This window comes from Marmota monax, unplaced genomic scaffold, assembly GCF_021218885.2.
Source record: "Marmota monax isolate L192 unplaced genomic scaffold, Marmota_monax_Labrador192_F-V1.1 WCK01_AAM20220418_F8-fsc00061, whole genome shotgun sequence".
Lineage (NCBI taxonomy): Eukaryota > Metazoa > Chordata > Mammalia > Rodentia > Sciuridae > Marmota > Marmota monax.
Genome location: NW_026695230.1, coordinates 17685621 through 17703334, shown reverse-complemented (window position 1 = coordinate 17703334; position 17714 = coordinate 17685621). Strand labels below are relative to the sequence as shown.

General features: G+C 39.8%; 1 protein-coding gene across 1 annotated transcript; it reads right to left on the bottom strand.

The window, feature by feature from the left end:
- Positions 1-9976: 9976 nt before the first annotated feature.
- Positions 9977-10921, bottom strand: LOC124088540 (olfactory receptor 5P76). Its single transcript, XM_046438230.1, has one exon. It carries the CDS (start codon positions 10919-10921, stop codon positions 9977-9979), a length of 945 nt encoding a protein of 314 aa, XP_046294186.1.
- Between the last annotated feature and the right edge of the window lie 6793 nt (positions 10922-17714).

The window sequence follows — 17714 nt, the reverse complement described above, 5'->3', positions numbered from 1 at the left end:
TATGTGCATGTTTCCATTGATACGTGCTCTGGAGTTATTCATGCTTCTGCTTTATTGGGAGAAAAGGCACGTAATGTTATTACTCATTGCCTAGAAGCATGGGCAGCATGGGGTGCTCCTGCATCCCTTAAGACTGATAATGGACCTGCTTATACTGGCAGACAATTTACATCCTTTTGTTCTACCATGGGAGTGCAACTTACTCATGGTCTGCCTTACAATCCTCAAGGACAAGGCATTGTTGAGCGTGCTCATCGCACCTTAAAGGAAACTTTACAAAAACAAAAAGGGGGAATAGGAGCTGAACACACTCCTAAAGAACGCCTGTCCTTAGCTCTCTTTACCATTAATTTTTTGAATTTGGATATTCATGGTCGCTCTGTGGCTGATAGACATGTGTCCCCTCAGCCCTCTGTGATTGGCTATGTTAAGTGGAAGGATGTTCTTACGGGCCAATGGAACGGCCCCAACCCCGTGCTGACATGGGCGCGAGGATCTGTATGTGTTTTTCCCCAGGATCGCACGGAACCGTTGTGGGTCCCTGAACGCCTGACAAGAAGAGTCTTGACATCAACCGACCAGCAACAAGAGATACCACAGCAATCCCGTGATGAGAATCTTCACTCTGCTACGTGCTCTGGTTCTGGTGCTGGTGCCGATGGCACAGACGACACCAATGCAGTGGTGGGCAGTGGCACGGGCTTGGCCAATGCCGATGCCGGTTCATGGTAATTCTAGTGTCCTCCCCACTCTTTTCTCTACCTCATGTGAGATGTCTGCTCCCTGTGCCTCTCCTAGAGGGGACATGGAGAGCATTTTTAATCAATCTCAAGTTAATCTCACAGGAGTTTTTTGTTTCAGCCTTGGAAACGCTAATTGCATCAGCCTTAAGACCAAAAATTTGACTAACTGGGAGGACCCATTGCGGTCCAGTCAGGTCTCAGGGAGCATTATCAGTGCCGTACTGAGCCAAGTAGTTTCAGGGAAGCAATAAGGCTCAGGGACCCCCACAAATAGCTCTGCTTTAAACATAACTACCTTGGCTATTATCTCCATGGTACTAATCCCAGTGCCTCCTTCTTCTAATAGTACTTACAATGCCACTCATTTCAAGGCCTCCCCTTACTGTACCCCTAATCTTGGTTTCCCCCCAACATTTACGCCTTGTCAGGATCATTCTTGGGAGAAACATCAAGTTGCTAAAGGTTTCTCCCTTTCCCCCTCTCTTAAGAGGCATGTTTATAACTTTAACAACAGTGCCAACTCCTCTACAGGAGTAGGTTGGTCCTGGTTTCAATGGCTGATTTCCAATGAGAAGGGGGCTTCAGCCGATATTTCTGCATTGGCTCAATTGCTGGGAGCCAAAAGCTGGCTGGCTAATGTTTCTGGCACTGTTAGGGAGAGTGAACGAGGTAATAGACTTACATCTGTTTCGTTCAACTCTCTGCTATATAATGCCACATTGCCCCCTGCGATGGTCTGTGTCCAATCCCCGTTCTTGCTCCTTTTGGCTAATGACACCTCGTCGGGGATGCTGGATTGTTCTAATGTTACCTGTCTCTTATCTGAGTGTTGGAATGGTTCTTGGACTGTAGCAGTGGTTATGAAAATTCCAACTTTTGTCCCAATCCCAGTCACTGCGGACCCAGATAAATTCCCCATTGTTGAGCTACTTAGAGTCCGCAGGGATTTTGGAATTATGGCAGCTATAGTGACAGCTGTGGCAGTGTCTGCTGCTGCAGCGGTTACGGCCGGAGTGGCCATGGCCAGTCAAGTACAAACTGCTGCCACCATTAATCAAGTTGTTCAACAAACTTCCACCATACTTGAATCCCAAAATACAATTAATCAACATATTTTGTCAGGGATTTTAGCTGCCAACCAAAGAATAGATTTACTCCAAGCTCAGGTAGAAGAATTGGCTGACTTGGTGCTTTTGGGTTGTGTTGACCAACGTGCACATTTATGCATAACCTCTGTCAGATTTAATGATTCCAGGAATGCCTCCCGCATCATTGGCGAATATTTGGCTGGAAATTGGTCCATGGCAGCGGAAGACATGATCCAGTCTCAACTAACCCAGATAGCTGTCTTGAACAGTACTCGTGTCGATCCTGTGACTTTGGGTCAATTCACCGATTGGATATCTTCTGCTTTTTCCTTCTTCAAAGAGTGGGTGGGGGTAGGCATTTTTGGTGCAATGTGTTGCTTCGGTATGTTCCTCTGTTTGTGGTTTCTCTGTCGCCTTAAGGCCCGCAGTGCTCACGATAAGGCTATGATCATACAAGCTCTTGCAGCTTTAGAAAATGGCAACTCACCTCAAGTCTGGCTTGCGCATCTTAAACAGTAAACCTTTGACATGGTCGTTACACCCCAAGTTATTATAACATTGCACTGGGATCGACATGACTTTCCTTGTTATTCTCTTAGTGTTGGAAAGCCCTTGCACTCTGCCGGTCTTACTGCCATTGCACGCAGATGGGTTTCCACACTAGTGCTTTTCTATCGCCTTAAAGTCCGTGCCTTTCTTTCAGGGTGCTGTCAACTTGTTTGTCGTTATAAACAGCCACAGTTCAGCCTCAGCTATCCCCCTTCGTCCACCATCATCATGATACAGGATGCGAGGCAAGGCACTGCACTTGAGTGATCCTTGACGTGGACCTCAAGGAGAGCATGTCCTATTGCATGCGGGTTTGACGTCCACGCCCCGCCCTACGAAAAAAGGCGTCGGCTGATATGGCCTCAGATCTGGGGAAGGGCCCTCCTTAGGACTGAGCCATACTATGCAGCCACTTCTGCACAGTGGGATAGGACCTCTACTCTCGCCTGTATTGTTTTAAGAAAACAGAAAGGGGGAACTGTGGTGAGCCGCTTCTGCCGTTTCTGCAGACTATGGTCGCCATTACAAGATGGCGCTGGCTCCGCTGTGGTCTGTGACAAACAACTCCTTATTTGGGAGAGTTGGCGCGTGGTTTTTCACCACCCTATGAGAAAGCTCCACGTGGCAGCTTCGCATTGGGGCTTGAGATGCTTTATTAAGGCTGGGAGGGGCATCCGAGAAGAGAAGAAGAAATATCAAGGGCCTGAATAAACTGCTGAAAGAAGATTCCTGAGTTGCGTCTTCCTTGCGGGCAAGGGGTCGCGACATCATAGTACTAAATTTATTAACAGAGGACCCCAACTGAATAACCTCAAGCCAGTAACAAGTAAATAATAGAAACACGATATACCCATTTAAGGGGACTCTACTGAGCAATAAAAAGAATCAAATTAATGATGACATGAATGAATCTCAAAATTGTTATGGTAGTAAAAGAAATCAAACACAACAAAGCATGTCATATGTGATGATTTTGAGTTCTGAAACTCAAAGTTATAAAACCTTGTAGGAAAAGCAAATCAATCTATATTATCTAGAAGTAAAAACTACAGGTATCTGGAACCAGGGCAGAGGGAAGCAAAAAATGCACGTAGACATGAGGAATATTCAGAGGGTAATGGAAATGTTTTAAAAAGTTATTGAAATGGATAACAAAGAGGTTTACTATAAGGAAAATATCTTTCTAGAACAACTTCATCAATTATATTGAATTATTTTTGCATCTAAGAAAAAAAGAGCTTTTAAAAATCAAACAAGTTATTGCTACCCACAACAGACTGACATGTATTGTCCCTCTACTTTCTCCTTTTGACCCCTTTTCTAAACTCATATTTTCTGTTCTGTGATAGCAGTTGGTAAAAATGATTTAAAAGTTTTGAAGCTATTTGCTGCTATTGTGCTTAAAGGGTAATTGAATTATTCTTTCCTGCTTTAACTTTTTTTTCATATTAGTTAATTATAAACTCAAGTTTCTCTTTTTCTGCTCTGAAGATGCTTGAAGATGAATTCCACAAAGGCAAACATCTGTCTGTTTGACACATTTCTGACAGACTAGAACAGTGCCTGGAATGTAATTTCAAAATGAATAAATGAGTGAATGGATGAAATAACTTATTCTCTAGGTTACTACTTCCAGAAATATAGTTAAAAGTGTTATTTTAAAATGTAACTGGCATATATTTTTTTCATAAATGATGGGATAGGATGAAGATAAAGCAGAGAGATTACTGATTCAGGATAGCCACAGAGCTGCAGTATCAACATGTACCCCATCTGTCTTTGGCACACAGTATCGCAGACCATATAAAATCAGTGTGAACTCAGGCTTCATGAACCATCCTCCAAATAGAGGCATAAGAAAAATATATCAATGCCTAGTAATGAGGACCAATTAGCAAGGAGCAGAAATTCTAGTATCACAAGGACAATACAACCCATAGATAAAAATTCAAACCCTATGACTATATGACTGGCAATGATGGTTGAGTATTACAGTTCTTTCCTCAGAGAGAAGGAATTGGATTCAGCAATCAGAATCAATACTTGTATTTCATTTTATTTTTAAAATTTGAGTCTGCATAATAAAGGACAGAAAGTTATTATTCCTGTGTTGATTGGCACTCCATCTTCTGACAAGTTCTCCAAAAGGAGAGGAAAATGATCTAGTGAAGCAGCAATCTCAGGGAAATCCAGTAAAGATGAGAGAGAATCATGACAAGGCATCAGGAGACTGTAGATGAAGATACACAACTGAAGTGCACCTTCAGTCCCAGCCCACAGGGAACAGTGGAGCATGAAAGGTACCTCAGAATGGTTCAACCTAGCAGCAATAGGGAATTTTGTTACTAATGGTTTTAAATCATCACTGTATTATTCAGCAGGTGGCTATGAGCCATCCTGGGTGTGATGACATTCACTGCCATATTTTCCAGTCAGTGGTGCTCCTTTTCATCAAGAGCAATTTTCAAAAAAAGAGTATTGCTATTGATGCAAGGAATTGTATGTTAAGAAGCTTGAGGATATGTTCCCTGTCCTCACAAGATAGGTCCAAAAAGGCAAAAAACAGGTCAACTTAGCATCAAAAAGTTCGAATTCATTGTTATGTACAGTGACTAGTCCAATGTACTAATCATCTTTGAGGTTTTGGTACCCATTGGAATCCATCCCAAGTGTCCCTCCTAATACACTTTCTTCTTAATAGCTGTGCTTTCTGTCTTTATTATTATACATTATGTAAGTAAGGGATTCTTGGATGAGATGGCATTTGTGCTGGTCAAGACTTGGAATGAGTTAGCAGCAAAACAGCTGTGCTCAGAAGGAATATAAGACAGAACAAGGAAAATGTAGAATTCAATCAAGAAATACTATGTTTGGTGGATTTTATTATTTAGCCACAAAAAAATCCTGTAATTTGCAACCAAATGGATGGTGTTATGGAGGATGTAAATGTTGTTATGCGGGCAGATCATTATGTTAAATGAACTAAGCCAGGCACAAAAAGAAAAGTACTATACGATCTCATTCACATATGGAGTATAAAAGCTGGTCCCATAGAAATTGACAGTAGAATGGTAGTTACAGGAGACTGGAGAAAGTAGAGGAAAGGGGAAAACTAGGGAGAGATGCATCAATGGATACTGAGCTATAGTTACATAGGAATAAAAAAATCAGGTGTACTATTGCATGGTAGAGTGGCTATACATAATAATAATATACTACATGTATTAAAAAGCTAGGAAAAAGGATTTTGAAAACTAGTGAAGACTTAAGGGAACATATATGTCTCATCTGACTTCAACAACATAAAATGTACTAGTCAAAATAAAAAGAACAATTTTTATATTTTGTGTGTGTTACTCAAAAAATAAATTTAAATAAAAGAAATTTTAAAATAGTACTTTTTAAAAATAAAAACACTTTTTAAAAAGATAAAAAGTGTTGACCGGTTTGCCATAAGATATGAAATTTTGAGGACAAATGATGGAGATGAGACTTGGTAATGCAGATGGTAGAGAATTTGAGGGACAAGATGATGAGAGAAGCAATTAGTAGCCATTTGCAGATGTCACAGCATGACTAGGGATTCAGATAAAAGGGAATATTCTTTTTAAGAAGAGTCTTCTAGAGCAGATTTGCTTCAAAAGAAAGCAGTAATACGGATCATACAGAGTGTTCATTTTCTTCCTACCACCTTTGTTTGTTTCTCCTGGGAATAGTCTAAGGATACCTCATTCCTTTGCCTTGTGATTAGAGCAGAAGAGAACTGAAGGACTTGGAAATTTTTCAGAATCATAAAATAAATGGTAGTAAACAGAGAGTAAATATGCCAGCTGGAATCACTTTCATGCCATGATACCTTTTTAACAAGTTGATTTTCAGTCATTTCCATAGTCATTCAGAAGAATAAGAACAAACTTGTCAAAAACTCCTATAATATGTCAGAATTTTAAAAGCACACGTGTGGACATTTCAATAGAGGATAGTCACAGACACAAGACTTCTGGTATCTAAAGCAGTCTCCGGAGAATCATCTCCAGTGGCCCCAGGACTTTCATTAAAATCCTCATGGCTCTAAGCTGTACCTTAAGGAATGAAGAAGACACTAACTTTAAGTTACAAGAGACTCCAATTTCAGAGGGGACTCCACAGATAGTCAAAGGGGAAAACTGCCTTAAAACTTATCCCTGAGTTACAACATATATGAAATCACAGGAAGAGCCACAGAAGGCAACCCCTAAGGTGTGAGAGTAAACTCTTCCGACAGCTTAGTTATCTCCTAACTCCAAAAGACTGGGAGGGGATTCTCTTTCTATACAAGGTGGTAATAAAAAAGGGTTTGTTGGGTTGGGATATAGCTCAGTTGTTAAAGTGCTGGCCTCACATGCAGAAGGCCCTGGGTTCAATCCCCAGCATCACAGAAAAAAAAAAAAAAGGAGGGGGGATGTTTTTCACTTTTTACAATTAGCATTATTCGGTGTCATCAAATACTCAAATACTGATGAGGATTTATACCTTCACAGAAGGCATTGAAAAAACTCTGGGCACTGTGGAGATAAACTGGAACATGTTGACAAATCCCTATCACTGCTGTGCTTGAATATTATGAGCAAAGCAGGATTTACCATCAGCATATATAAGAAAATATCATAATTATCCAAAGTTCTCAAGCAAAATTACTGATAAAGCTTATGCAAATGACACATATTGTGCTATCCTTGAGATTTCTCTCCTTGGGGAGACTTCTCAAGAGCTGTGGTGTGAGTAGAGATGAATTTTTTGACAATGTTCTTCTAGCAATTCTGATATGTCCCCTAGTAGAAGAGCACTCAGGTAGCACTCAGGTAGATGCTACAGCAAACAAGGGTCATATTTAGAATGCAAAACTAGTTTCTTTCTCCTTGGCTTTAAACAACCACTGCTGGCTTCGAGAAAGGTTTTTTTTTTTTTTTTTTTTTGGAATAAGGAAAGCATCTGTACATTCTTTCAGATATGCTAGGTGACAGGATTCTTAGAACTCTTTGGAGAACATCCAACTATCTTCAGTATGTCTCAGAATAAAATAAAGGCTAAATCTATCATAGAATGTTTTGGGAAGGAATTTGTAAATATGCTTGATTTCTGGAGGATGTGGGACTCCATATTTTTCCAACAGCTACTGCACTAATCTTAGGCAAAAATGTACACTCTCTCAAGTTAGAAAGTAAGATGACAGATGCAACATTTTAAAATGAGACTCTTTCCTGCTTTATCCAGATGTCAAACTTGTGGGGGGAAAAACTTTTTTATTATCTCAATGCCCTAAAGTAAGTATGTTCTGGAGGTGCACCTACTGCCCACATCCCCTTGGAAAATCAATCAACTCTCCAGTTTCATTTCAAACATAATCATTTTAATAGGATTTCTCTCTTTGAGTAGCTATGAGGATATATGAGACAGCATGCCTGAAGCATGCATAAAGATTAGAAGTTATTAACGTTGCATAGCATGTGAGCAAAGGGAACGCAAAAAGCATCTATAATGAAGTGATAGAGCATGATGATAGATTTGATAAAGAACAGCTCCTAGTGGGAGTGGGAGACAGGAGGCAGGAGGCTGTGCCAAAATCTAAATGAGTAAGAGAGTAGAATAGAGGAGACATTTTGAGTTAGGATCCCTCAGTCTAGAAAATGTGGACAATAAGAGAAACTGAGTTTTCTAATGAATTGAAGCAAGGGCCTGGAAAATGTGTAAAACTTTCATTGGAAGTAAATGAAGGAGAGGAAGGAAACAGGCAGAGAGAACACCATATGCCAAGGAGCAGCCATCTAAAGGATCTGTGTGTATTTGGAAAATAGAGGACACTATTGTCTCACTAAGCATAGAGTAGGTAAAGGTATGTGGTAGAGCTGAGCCAGGAGATGTGTCTTGCTATCAGTTTGTGAAGTGCACTGAAGCTCACACTGGAGTATTTGAATTTCCTCCTATCAGCAGTATATAGCCAGGCACTGTTGTTGACACAGTGGTGATTTAATATATCATGTATTTAGGAATCCAGCATCTGGTCACAGTGTGGTTACATGAAATGAAAATGTAAGAGCCTTGTGATACACAATGAAGGAGGTGCCCCATTCATCTTATGGGGAGGATTCAAGGCAGTAGCAGATGGATTTGAAAAACAGACATAAGGAGCCCAGACATCTGGAATTCGGGAAGTGACTTCATGAATGTAAAGATGAGAAAAGAGTCAAAGAAACAGAGTCTGACGTAAGTTCTCTGTCTAGTGGTAAATAGGAAACTCAAGAAAGAGGACATGTCTGGTATGCTCTGGAAATCTTGCATTTAATACATGAAAGACATTGGCGATGTGCCAGAGGAACTTTAAGTATTTTTTCATAGAGAGTGGCATTGGGGAATGGTACAAAATAAGTAGTAACTGAAACAATAAGAATGCAAAACATTTTCCTTTAGAGGTTAATAGACTGGGAATCCTTCAGAGGAAAGTGTGTGGGGAGTGCTTTATAACCTCCCTGTCCCACAATAGGCTGAATTCTCTTCGTGAGAATTATTGTTTTTGTTTTAATCAGATCTTAGAAGCTCAGAAACCCTGCTCCTTCCAACAGAGGAATTCAGCTAGTTTGACCTGATAGAGGAATTCAGAATAGTCAGGAGTGGCTTCTCATGTTCCTCTTTTAGGGCCCCACAAATGAGGCCAAAGGCAAAGGCCAGAAACAGACCAAAATTTTATGGGTCCACAAAGCCCATCCCCACAGACAATCATTTTACCAGAGGAATATTTCATGCAATTTATTGTTTTCTTGGACTTTGTAATTTCTTTCACAATGTACACAGTCATAGCTAAAGCTCTCAAGTTTATCTCAGGATAAGCTGATGTTGAAATGGACACAGGATTGTAGTATGTGTTAGACATCTTTCTATTACATAACAAATAGCTGAGGTAATCATCTTAAGAGCAGAAATGGTGTTGGCTTGGCTCATTGTTTTGGAGATTTCAGTTCGGGATAAGTTGACTCCATTGCTTCGGTACTGTGACAGTGAATCGTGGCTGGGGTATTTGAATTTGCATCAGAGCAAACTGTTCACCTCATGATCAGTCAACGACAGGAGATAGGAGATATGGTCCCCCTACCCCTTTGAGGGCATGGCCCCAGTGAGCTAAAGATATCCCATTTGGCTGCATTCTTAAAGTTTCCGCCACTTCCCAATAGAACACCAAAGGGACCAAGCCTTCACTACAGGGGCCTTTGCAGGACACTTAACATCCCAACTATAACAGGAGCAATGACTTGTTTTTTATGTCAGACAACAATGTTTTGAAAAAATATGAATACAACTTTAAAAGGATTTTCAGCAGATTTTGTGACCCAATTTGTGTTCTAACTTTAAATTTGATTTGATTTGATTAAAGGTAACTCACTATGAGCTACTAACCTACAATGTCATCTGAAAATTGAAATAACACCGTATATTTGCTGAAGAGCTCCAGACTGGATAATGACATGTTAATAGATAGAGTTCAATCACAGGCACTCATTTCCTTTTATAATTAAAACTATGGGATATTTTATTATGTCAAGTTGAATAAAATAGAAGGAATAACTAAGAAAATATTTTCCTGCCAAGCTGTCTCTTCAGAGCTCCCTTAATCTCCTGGTTCCTGAGACTGTAGATGAGGGGATTCAGCATGGGGATCACCACCATGTAGAACACGGACACCACCTTGTTCTGGTGAGTGGAGTAGCTGGACTTGGGCATCACATAAATGAAGGTAATGGTCCCATAGAACAGAGTGACTGCAGTGAGGTGGGAGGTACAGGTAGAGAAGGCCTTGTGGCTCCCCTCAGTGGAGCGCATCCTCAGGATGGTGATGAGGATGTAGATGTAGGAGATGGCAATGACAAACACTGTGACAACAATGATGGAGCCAACAGAAAATGAAGGAACAACTGAGGGGACACTGACATTAGAACAGGAGAGCTTAACTAATGGAGCAAAATCACAGAAAAAGTGGTTGACTCGATTTGGTCCACAGAAGAGCAAAGAAAAGAAAGAAATGACATAAGAGGAAGCATTAAGGAAACCCCCTGTATAAGCCACTACAAATAACTGGAGACAGACTTGTGTGGACATTTTGGTGGAGTACAGCAGTGGGTTGCAGATTGCCACAAAGCGATCATAGGCCATGACAGCCAGAAGGAAGCACTCCACTGTCCCAAAGAACACTGCTGAACCAAGCTGGGTGGCACACCCAACATAGGAGATGGCGTTTCTCTCCACCAGGAAGTTTACAAGCATATTGGGTGTGACAGAAGATGAATAACCTATGTCAGCAGAAGCTAAATGGCTCAGAAAAAAGTACATGGGATGGTGGAGCTGAGAAGAGACTCTGATGAGAATGATCGTGCTGAGATTGCCACAGATGGTCACCAGGTAAATGCACAGGATGATCACAAAGAGGAAGATTCGGAGGACTGGATCCTCAGTTAAGCCCAACAGAATGAACTCTGTCACTGCAGTGTGGTTCCCAGTGACCAGGGAATCCATGGGACAGTGGCTGCTGAAAAATGAACCTGTAAGGAAAAAATGACATGAAAGTATTTATAAACAATATGGTTTCATTTTCATTAATGTATATGGGAAGTAAATAAAGATGGTCAAACACCAATAGTTATTTATGTGCAATAAATTACTGACCCTATCAGTAATTTTAAATTGCTTTTAGCAGAAATGCCCAAAATTCCTTTATATAATCTTTTTTCATATATTATATGGTTCCCAAAAATACACCTAAAGAAGATTTAAAGCCAAACAAAATACACAACAGATGAAAATGACAAAAGTGAATGCTGAATATATTAGAAAAAAACATACGTAGAGTTTGAAACACTTTATTTCTAGCTAATATTTATTACATGCTTCCTAATTCTTAGCTGTATGCTAAGAATTATATATATACATATTTGTTTATATATAGTTATTACATTATTCATATACTATTAATCACTTTTGTTATTTCTAGATTAGTTAATATAGTCTGAAGGATATTATGTAACTTGCACAAAGTTACATATCAAATCATCAAATCAGAATATGAACTGTAGGAAATATGATTGTCCATTGTTTTAGTAACTATATAATGATATCATTTAATACTAGTGAGCATGTAGTCCATTATGCCTGATAATGAATGAACAGAAAATTCTGTTAAGCCTCCTGGTAACTGAAGTGTACCAGGATGTTGAGAGCCACAGCCTAAGGGGCCCCAGCAAACTTCCAGCTGCCAGCAAACTTCCAGCTGCCGGCTGATGATTGGCTCACAGCGGCCCCAGCAACATCTAGCTGATTGGCTCCTCGGCCCCAGCAACATCTAACTGATTGGCTCCTCTGCAGTGATGCTCATTGGACTGTTTCCCTGCCCTTTCAGACCATGGAGCTGCTCATTGGGGGACTCCTGCTCTTGAGGCCGATTGGCTGGGAGGTGGAGAGAAGCTTGTGTGGGAGAGAGAGGCTTATGGAAAGCCGGTGGTGGCAGTTGAGGCTCTGAGGGTTTTTCCTGAGAGGCTGTTTTGTTTGGCATGTGTGGTTCTAAAAATAAAGTTAGTTTCTTTTGACAAGTGGCTCCTGATTGTGCCCAGCCAGACTGCGGCATTTGGTGGCTCGCACGGGGAGCGACTGAGGGTAAGTGAACTGCTCGCCCCTGAGGGCAGGGCGAGAGGATGGGTAGCCATTTTAAGATTCTTCTTTTGTTATTTTTTTTCACTTTTGTTTTAAGTTGCCTGTCCCTGGAGATGTGTAAGATGGAAGAAAAACCGCTCACATCTGAGGAACAGATAGGGAGAAAGGACAGATGGACATTTCAGGAGGCTATTATAATGATTTTGTGTTGTTCCAATTTTGTTTCACTCAGTTTCAGTTTTGTTAGGCGTTATCTTGTTGGGTTGTATTATAGTAGAAATACGGGATCAGAAATTAGTAAAAAACAAACTGAAAGAGTGTTAAGTAAATTGTTAGAGGAAGGAGGCATCTCAGTAAAATCAAGAACAATCAGGGCATACGTTGATACAATACAAAAATGTAGCCCATGGATTTTTAAGGAGGAGTTGTTAAATATATCACAATGGAACCATCATGGTGAACATTTAAAAAGAATAGAAAAGAAAAGCCCAGGGACTCTGCCAGTTGGCACATTGCCATTGTGGACGTTCATATCTTGTTTGCTTAGTCCAAAGCCTTCAGTTCAGACAATGGTAGAGGAAGAAGAAGACATAATGATTCAAGTAAAAGAGAAGGTCTCTCAAGTTAGTCAGACAGAGGAAAAGATTCAAGTAAAAGAGAAGGCCTCTCAAGCTAGTCAGACAGAGAAAGAAAGTGTAAAACAGAAAAAGCCATCAGGGGGAAAGTTACAACAGGAGACTGCTACTAACACCTTTCTATCACCAGAGGATGTAAGTGTCCAACTAACAAGGCCACCTCCATATGCTGGGAGGTCCCCAACCCCCGCAGTTGATAGTTGGGATCCTGAGACAAGATCTCAAATATTAACGTGCCCTGTATTTGAGGCAGGAGGGCAGCGATTTTACCAAGTTTTAAATTTCAAAACAGTGAAGCAGCTAAAAGAGGCTGTAACAACCTATGGTCCTCAAGCACCCTTCACTGTAAGCATGGTCGAATCCATTAACAACTTGAACATGACGCCAGCAGATTGGGCTAATATGTGTAAAGCTGTGCTAGATGGAGGACAATACCTGTTATGGAAGGTTGCCAATGAGGAATTTTGCAAGGAGACGGCTAGGCGAAATGCAGCAGCTGGTTATCCTCAGAGAAATCTAGATATGTTGTTAGGAAAGGGACCTTATGAGGATCAGCAGCAACAAATTGCATATGATCCTGGCGTATACGCACAAATTGCTGCAGATGCAATTAAGGCATGGAAGACTTTACAAGGACATGGAGGTTTACAAGGTCAATTATCTAAGGTAATACAAGGAGCTAATGAACCTTATGCTGAATTTGTAGATAGGCTTATTCAAACAGCTACCAGAGTTTTTGGGAATACAGAACAAGCAATGCCATTACTAAAACACCTGGCTTATGAGCAAGTGAATCGTTGGTGCAGAGATATCATTAGACCATGGAAACATGAAGATTTAAACACATATATTAAATTATGTAGAGACATTAATGAACAAGAGCAAGTCGTGGCAGCTGCAGTAAAACAGGCTTTAGATGCCAGAGACATTAATGAACAAGGGCAAATTGTGGCAGCTGCAGTAAAACAGGCTTTAGATGCCAGGCCAAGAACATGCTACAATTGTGAACAAACAGGACATTTTAAAAGGAATTGCCCCATTGGAGGAGGGTTTAACAAAACTAGGTATCAAAGGAGTAGAATACCAGGTATTTGCCCACGATGCCGTAGAGGGAGACATTGGGCTAATGAATGCCGTTCTCAAACCACCATAGAGGGTACTCCATTATCAAAAAACGAACAAGGACCAGGTGTTTATCCACGATATCGTGGAGAAAGGCATCGGGCTCCATTGCCAAAAAATGGACAGGGGGGCCCAATGCTCCGGGGCCCAAAACCACAAATATACGGAGCACTGGAGGAACCCAGCAACCCCATCAGAGTAGTGCCCAGGACACATTGTCCATCAGATCCCTCATCAGACAAACCAGAGGGAGCACAGGGTTGGACATCTGCGCCTCCACCAGAGCAGTACTAACTCCAGAGATGGGAGTTCAAATCATTCCCACAGGGGTGAAAGGACCTCTTCCCAAAGGAACAGTAGGCTTATTATTGGGACGCAGCTCTTCTACTCTAAAAGGACTTATGATAAGTCCTGGGGTAATTGATCCTGATTATGAAGGTGAAATAAAAATTATAGCCAGTTCTCCAAAGGGTATATCAGTAATTTCACCAGGAGATAGAATAGCACAGTTACTAATAATACCCAGCCTACATGACAAATTTTCCAGTCGTACTGTAGAAAGAGGTTCCAAGGGATTAGGCTCCACAGGTGTAGATTTGGCTATGCTTTCTTTAAATTTAGATTCTCGCCCCATGCTAAAACTAAATATTCAAGGACATGAATTTAATGGGCTACTGGATACAGGTGCAGACCTTAGCATCATCTCTCATCAAGAATGGCCAAAACATTGGCCATTACAACAAGCCACTCAAACGCTTCGAGGCCTAGGAGTGGCGACTAATCCCCATAGAAGTGCAATGGTATTAGATTGGAAGGATCCTGAAGGATGTGAAGGAACTATACAGCCATATGTATTGGATCATCTTCCCGTAAATTTATGGGGACGAGATGTCCTAGATCAATTAGGTTTGACATTAACAAATAACATCAACCAAAATGCACCCACTATTATGACTAGACAAGGTTTTAGGAAAGGAAAAAGATTAGAAAAACAAGAACAAGGTATAGCAGCACCAATACAAATAGATCAAGGAACAGAGAGACATGGGTTGGATTTTCAGAAAGGGCCACTGAGACAATAAAAATTACTTGGAAATCAGAAAGACCAGTATGGGTTCCTCAGTGGCCCCTGACTAAAGAAAAGATACAAGCAGCCCATGACCTGGTCAAACAACAATTAGCGGAAGGACATATACAACCTTCTGTATCTCCCCATAATACTCCCATTTTTGTCATCAAAAAGAAATCTGGTAAATGGAGATTATTGCAAGATTTAAGAGCCATTAATAATGAGATGGTTATTATGGGACCTGCTCAATCAGGGATTCCTCAGTTGTCTGCTTTGCCAAAAACCTGGTATGTTTTAGTTATAGATATTAAAGATTGTTTTTTTTCAATTCCAATTCATCCTGAGGATAGTCCACGTTTTGCATTTACTATCCCTGCACTGAATCATGAAGGTCCTGATCAGAGATATGAATGGAAAGTACTCCCTCAAGGGATGGCTAACAGCCCAACTATGTGTCAAATTTATGTTAACAAAGTAACCCAGCCACTTAGAAATCAAAATCCTGAACTACAAATATTTCACTATATGGATGATGTATTATTAGCACACAAAGATAAAAACACATTGCTAGAATGTTATGCCACACTTACAAACTTATTAAAAAATTATAATCTAGAGATAGCAATAGATAAAGTACAATTAAATTTTCCAATTAATTATTTAGGAGTTCTATTATCCTCAACCATGGTCCGTCCACCAAAAATTCAAATACGAGTAGATCAACTCAAATCACTTAATGACTTTCAAAAGTTATTAGGAGACATAAATTGGATAAGGCCTTATTTAGGTATACCAACAGGAGAGTTGGGACCTTTATTTGATATCCTAAAAGGTCCATCAGATCCAAATTCACCCCGAATGTTAACGCCTGAAGCAAGAAAGGCATTAAAAATCATTGAAACATATATGGAAAATATGCATTTGGATAGAATTGATATAAGTTTGCCTTTATTATTTATTGTACTACCAACAAAAAATATTCCTACAGGAGTATTTTGGCAAGAAGGTCCATTATTGTGGATACATTTATCTTATTCTCCTAACACTATTCTTACTAGGTATCCTGAGGCTGTAGGACAATTAATACTCAAAGGAATAAAAGCAGCAAAGGGAGTGTTTGGAATTTCTCCCAATAAAATTATAACTCCATATACTATGAATCAAATTGATGAGTTAGCTAATGAGTTAAATACTTGGGCAATAATCATGTGCAAATCTAATGTTTCATTTGATAACCACTTACCATCTAATCCTTTATTGTCTTTTTGGTCATTGCATCCTGTAATTTTTCCAAAAATGACAAGAAAAACACCTATCATGAATGCTCCAAATGTATTCACTGATGGGTCAAATAATGGTACAGCAGCAGTAGTTACCCCTGATCAAACTTTTACATTTTTAGTACCCAAACAATCAGCTCAAAAGGTAGAGCTTAATGCAGTTTTACAAGCTTTTGTGATGTTTAAAGATTCTGTATTTAATTTATTTTCTGATAGTCAGTATGTAGTTAATGCTATAGTATCTCTTGAAGATGCTGGTAGGATTTCCCCTTCTTCTACTGTTTTCTCTTTGCTTTCCACTATACAAAGTCTAATCTGGGACAGAAAAGATCCATTCTTTATAGGACATATCAGGGCACATACAGGATTGCCTGGAGTCCTTAGTTTGGGCAATGATTTAGCAGACAAAACTACACATGACATACATATTTTTTCTACACTAGAAGAAGCTATAAATTTTCATAAAAAGTTCCATGTCAATGCTAATACTTTACAAAAGCATTTTAAAATAACTAAGGAACAAGCTAGACAAATAATAAAACAATGTCAAAATTGTGTGACCTTTTTACCACAAGTTAATCTTGGAGTCAATCCTAGAGGATTGATACCTAACCATATTTGGCAGATGGACGTCACACACTTGCCAGAATTTGGAAAATTAAAATATTTGCATGTTACAGTTGATACTTCTTCTGGATTTTTGATGGGCTCCCTTCATGCCGGAGAAAAAACTAAAGATGTTATAGCTCATTGCTTACAAAATTTTGCCACTGTGGGTGTTCCAAAACAGTTAAAAACAGATAATGCCCCTGGTTATACTTCTACCTCTTTTAAACAATTTTGCTCAACATTTGGCATTACTCATATAACAGGAATCCCATACAATCCACAGGGACAAGGCATAGTTGAAAGAGCTCATCAAACTATTAAAATGTACTTATTAAAGCAAAAAGAAGGAATTGGGAAGGGGTATATATTCCCCAAAGATAAACTTAAAATAACCCTTTTTACTCTAAACTTTTAAAATTTGGATTCATCAGGACTTAGTGCTGCAGAAAGGCATATGTGTCCAAAAAATGTACATAAGCCCAAGGTACTTTGGAAGGATATTCTAACAGGACAATGGAAAGGTCCTGACCCAGTGATTGTCTGGAGTCGAGGGTCTGTTTGTGTGTTTCCACAGGGAGAACAGCAGCCAATTTGGATTCCAGAGAGATTAACCAAGGTCCTGACCCAGTGATTGTCTGGAGTCAGGGGTCTGTTTATGTGTTTCCACAGGGAGAACAGCAGCCGATTTGGATTCCAGAAAGATTAACTAAAGCGATTTCTACAGACCAAAAAGAAGATGATTTGGCTCAAATCCATAACAACTGATATCCAAAACTCCAGTTTGGCTATTCTTACATCTGCAACAGAACCAGGATGCTTTTTTCAATATCTATTTTATTATTGCCCTTTGCCATATCATGAAGTTCTATTTTGTTTTTTGAGCTCATACAGACCTAGGTTAATGTTTTGCTGATCAGTTCTATTTTTTGACTATAGAGTTTTTAAAC

Bases quoted from the DNA above. Each gene is read 5' to 3' on its own strand.
- LOC124088540 (XM_046438230.1), bottom strand. From the start codon at position 10,921: ATGGATTCCCTGGTCACTGGGAACCACACTGCAGTGACAGAGTTCATT.